Raw genomic sequence first — 5,443 nt, forward strand, 5'->3', positions numbered from 1 at the left:
CTAATAATTTGATTTTTCTTCTGAATGTCTGATTGGGATATTCTAAAATTGGCAATCCACGATTTTGGAATATCCCAATGGGTTAAAAAAAATTAATAGTTTGATTTCTCTTCTAAGTTTCTGATTCGGATATTCCAAAATTGACAATCCACACAAAGATGCCCAACAAAATAAGTTATGAAAATCAAAACGAGATTGTAGATCAGTGTTAAACAATCAACCCACCCATGTAGATCCACCGTTTTGTTGATCAAATCAAATGGCAAAGAATTCCCAAAGCTTGAGGCTGTAAGTATCGCTGTAGTTTGGTTTTAGGCACTGTTTGAAATTCTAATACAGGCTCCCAAACGGATAGTCAGTCATATAAGGGGATGCCTGAAGCCGTCCCCTAACACGGCCTAAGTCTGAACGTAAGTCCGCACGACATTCACTTGCAAAACTGAATCGGCTATTACAAATTAATCTGAATTCTTGCTTCATTCTGATTTCTGCTTTATCTTTTGAATATAAATTAGCTGTACTCTGATTTTTCATATATGCTTGTTTGCAGGAGGGGCGTGTGGATACGGGAATTTGTACAGCCAAGGTTATGGCACTAATACTGCTGCTTTGAGTACTGTGCTTTTCAACAATGGACTCAGCTGCGGAGCCTGCTACGAAATGAAATGTAACGACGATCCGCAGTGGTGTTTGCCCGGGACTGTCAGGATCACAGCCACTAACTTCTGCCCACCAAACTATGCTCTCCCCAACAACAATGGTGGCTGGTGCAACCCACCCCTGCAACATTTCGATATGGCCGAGCCTGCTTATCTGAAAATTGCCAAATATAGGAGCGGGATTGTTCCCGTCGCCTATAGAAGGTAATTAATTGGGCCATGATCTGTATTTGCTAATTAATGAATACAAAATCAAATACATGTAATTAATTTCTATGAGGTGACGAATGCAACGCAGGGTCCCCTGCCTGACAAAGGGAGGAATCCGATTTACAATCAATGGCCATTCCTACTTCAACCTGGTGCTCATCACCAACGTGGGAGGAGCAGGGGACGTCCATGGCGTTTGGATAAAAGGGTCAAGGACTGGCTGGCAACCAATGTCACGCAACTGGGGACAGAATTGGCAAAGCAACTCCTACCTCAACGGCCAGAGCCTTTCCTTCAAGGTCACCACCAGTGATGGCAGGACAACTGTTTCGTATAACGTCGCTCCTTCTAACTGGCAATTTGGCCAGACTTTCGAAGGGCGGCAAATTTAACACAAGCAATCAGAGAGAAACGAGATGGTAACGAATGTTGCCGCATATTTACCATTTATTCGAGTTGATGAGGTTGCTTTATCAGTATTGGCACCCGCTCCTCTTCACTATGCCATTTAGTTTAGCCGAAGTGTTTGAAGTATTTGCTTTTACGTATACCATAGATTAGATTAGGGAAGGTTCCTACGCCGCATGCTATAGGTAAATATATGGGCGAATATCCAACTGGGAACAGAATCAATATGAATAAATCTACAACAGTATTGTATGCCAAAGGCACGCTTGTCCCGAGATCCGTTGAATAATATATTCAGACTCCAAAATGTTGTACGCAGTGGAATTGTCAGTTCTTAATTTTATTTTTCTGGTGAATAAAATCCGACCCCATATAATTTGGTAGAGATTTGATTTTTATAATAGTTTCAATCAATCAAGTTGAATGGTGTTATTTCTCGATGCTCAGAGGATTTTCGTAGTTTCTTAGTTTATGGGGTCTAAATCTAAGAAGAACTTCTAATGTTTCCCAATTCTAAGCAGCAATTTTCCTAATTCCAAACAGAATGAAACTTTACCCATTTTGAATGAGGTCATTATTAATTAAATAGTAAAAGGAAAAAATCTATCAAAACTTGGGAACCTAAGTCATGTCCTGTATTCTTTTAGGCGATCCTGACCATTCTCACAGACACCTTACAAATGAAATGAAAACTAACCATAAACAGCTAACTAAAAAGCTAAGGAACTAACGATAAACAGCGAACCAAAAAGCTAACGAATGGGATATACTCAGTTCGAGACTTGTCACCGTGATTTCCTGTTTATAATTCAGCAGAGTCAATGAATTGTTCACCTTAATTTATAAGTCAGAAAGCTCAATCAATTATTCATAATTCAGAACCATGAGAGCTGATTTATAAATAAAATATATTTTTATTTAATCTTTTATTAAGTTATTTTATTTATTTTAAAATATTAAATACTAAAAAAATTAAAATATAGATTAAAGAGAAAACATTATTCCACAACTCTTCCAAACATAAAAATTATAAATAGTAAGAAAGTATACTTTACCAGTAGAAAAACAAAAAATATATATAATAAGCAAGTATATTTTATGTAAGTTAAAAGAGTAAAGATATTTCTGTTAAAATTTAAATAAAAGGAAATATATATATATTTCATCATCTTACTTCTGAAAATAATAAATATATGTTTAAATCTCTATGGATGGATGGATAATAAAATAATTTGATATATGTTGATGTATTCTATATTTAACATTCTACATCGTATTGGAATATATTTTATTTTGGAGAGAAGCAACACTTCTGATTGTTATTCGAATCTAATATAATAATAAGTTTTGAAATAACTCTTTTATAATATTTTATAATTACTTGTTATACATTTTTATAGGAAGATATTATAAAATAATTTTTTATATTAGTTTAATTTAATTATTTTTTAACTGATAACTATTGTAATATGTAGTGTTATGGGTTAGTACGTGTTTTTTTATGGAAAAAGTAATTAATATAGTTTTTTATGTAAAAAATAATTGATAGTAATTATTGAATGTATGAACAAATTCATAAATCTAATAATGAAAGCCATTTGAATGCGACAACAATTCAGGTAACAGAAGAAATTAATGGACTAAATAACATTGAAACAAAATAGAGATAGGCCGATAGATAATTTTGGATGAAATATTAGTCCCAACATTCCTTTTCTACAAATGTTAAGCTTTTATTGAAATGTGTTTGTGGACATTTTATTCCATCTTTATCCTGTAAGACCAAATAAGGAGGATAAAATACAATGTCAGTATCTTTATATTAAATAGTGTATATATGATATAAATAAAATAAATAATTTCTTAAGAAGCTAATTATTTTAACAAACTATTTATTTAACTTTAAATTTATATTCATCTTAATTCAATAGAAAATAAATAATCTATTGTAGAATTTCTACATCCAAAAAATCAAATTGATATGACGCATCTCATCTTAATCTGGTGGCAAAGAATTCATATGTAATAAAATATCTAATATAAAATCTTGATGGTGTGGTAAAGAATTCATATGTAATAAAATGTCTAGTATAAAATATTGAATTTAGTTACACAAAGGCTTAAGTGTAAGTGCAAAATATTCCTAAATTTTTTTATTTTTTTTTCAATATTTTTATAAGGTTTACCGAGGAAAATGATTGAACCAAGTTCATTCAATAATAAAAATCAGCAAGGAAAAATCAGTGTAATACCTGTTGCTAGTTTTGTTTTGTAAATCTATCAGTTTCCATGATTAGTACATGCTCAAAACTAATGGAAATTATTTTTTTTGGAAAATAAAATATTAATTATGGAAAAATCCCTTAATTTGTAATTTTTTTTAAGTTTTTTCTTATTTTAATTTTTTTAAGCAACTTTCTAATTATGAAAATTTGATTTTATACCACCTAAAATTAGTGACATCCACCAATAAAAAGTTAAAAATTCAAATTTTAAGAATTCACAAAATAATTTTCAATTTCTAAAAAAAAAAAATTAATACTTAATCGTTCAAAAGTTTTAATAAATTTTGGAAATAGTTTCTAAAAAATTTTGAATTAATTAAAATTCAAAGCATTTTGACCAACACTGATTACAATATACTCAAATATAAAAATAGTGTGGTGAATATGTGCAAAGGTTATTCATCATTGCAAATGTTATCATTACAATTATAATTTTATTTAGTTTATGAATTTTGATTTTAATATATTTTATTTAGTTTATGAATTTTGATTTTAATATATTTTATTTAGTTTATGAATTTTGATTTTAATACATTATTTCATTGTAGCTTTAGATTTAATAAATATTTAAAAGATCAAATCATTTTAAGTGTAAACTCGTTTGTGAGTGTAAAACTTAGAAAGGTTAGAATTTTGGGAGATTTATTTTCTCAATAACTTAATAGATTTAGGGTTAAGATAGATTTAAGTTAATTTTAATCATGGGCACTCACACAAAATTTGTAGATGATCATTATTATGTATATGTATATTTCTAAAACCAATAAGATCATTTGGAAATTTACTTCTTTTGTTAGTTGGTTAAAAATATAGAGAGTATTATTGAGAAAGATCAATCAAGATTTTTTTTTTTTTGGTTTTTATAATAATTATACAATTTTATAAATGATCGATATTACATATTACATATTTTATCCATTATTGTGAGTCCTTAGGTGCCAAACTAGCCGTAGTCATTTTCCTATGTGTGAGTTGTATTAGCTATCTAGATCCACTATTCTAGGATCTAAGAGTTATGTATTCCTATATATATGTAACCATTGTGATCAGAAGTAGTCATTTTCCTATGTGCGAGTTGTATTAGCTATCTAGATCCACTATTCTAGAATCTAGAAGAGTTATGTATTCCTATATATATGTAACCATTGTGATCAATAAAAGACAATGCGTGTGATTTGTGTGTAATTATCTCCAATGCGTGTGATTTGTGTGTAATTATCTCCACTCTCTATGTTTTCTAACATGGTATTTCAACCCTGACTCTCTTGAGAAAGGGATTGTGACCATGGAATTTTGAGAAATACTAATCTTTTGTATATATATAGATAGATAGATATATATATTAGTTTAATACAGTGAGTGAACTATTTCTTATGCAAGTAAATTTTTTTCATGTGTGTCGATTTGTTTTCGATCTGAACTGGTTTGAATTTTCTTTGGAGCTGACGGATCTTGTAATTTGAGGCAAATAAAGGGGGAAGTTCTTGCTTTGATCTGCGGCCAAGTGATCCTCGTGGAGAGGTTTGTGTAAAGGGAAAACATTATTTGTTGGTTATTACAAGCGAGGAAGGCGTCTAAAAGAAAGAGATGGAAATATGCAACCATTTCCAGGGAAATGTAATTCCCTACGCAGCTGCAAACACTGCAAGATTTGACAGAATCGTGATGAAGGGATTTGTTTTTCTGGTGCTTTTGTTGCAATGTTCCTGCATTCGCAACAAGAAGAGATCTAATTCACGGGAGGCTCTATCCATTCGATGCCAGATCATGATCGTAGGTCAGATTTGTGAGATGTTGAAGATGATACCTGACAGTACGATAACGATTCTAGTGAGCATCGCAATACCTCATCACTTGTTTTTTTAATGGAAGAATTCCACC

General features: G+C 30.9%; 1 protein-coding gene across 1 annotated transcript; it reads left to right on the forward strand.

Annotated features, from left to right (window-relative positions):
- The first annotated feature begins 541 nt into the window (after nucleotides 1-541).
- Nucleotides 542-1,662, forward strand: LOC149160884 (expansin-A8-like). Its single transcript, XM_089435425.1, has 2 exons — nucleotides 542-863; nucleotides 958-1,662. Exons 1-2 carry the CDS (start codon nucleotides 661-663, stop codon nucleotides 1,259-1,261), a joined length of 507 nt encoding a protein of 168 aa, XP_089291551.1. The 5' UTR covers nucleotides 542-660; the 3' UTR covers nucleotides 1,262-1,662.
- The last annotated feature ends 3,781 nt before the right edge of the window (nucleotides 1,663-5,443 follow it).

Source organism: Pinus tabuliformis, chromosome 5_2 (assembly GCF_031772625.1).
Source record: "Pinus tabuliformis cultivar Carrire ecotype Pingquan chromosome 5_2, CPIR1, whole genome shotgun sequence".
NCBI classification, from domain to species: domain Eukaryota; kingdom Viridiplantae; phylum Streptophyta; class Pinopsida; order Pinales; family Pinaceae; genus Pinus; species Pinus tabuliformis.

Coding starts and splice junctions, on each gene's coding strand:
- LOC149160884 (XM_089435425.1), top strand. CDS start 661: ATGAAATGTAACGACGATCCGCAGTGGTGTTTGCCCGGGACTGTCAGG. Junction 864..957: donor GTTCCCGTCGCCTATAGAAG/GTAATTAATTGG, acceptor AATGCAACGCAG/GGTCCCCTGCCTGACAAAGG.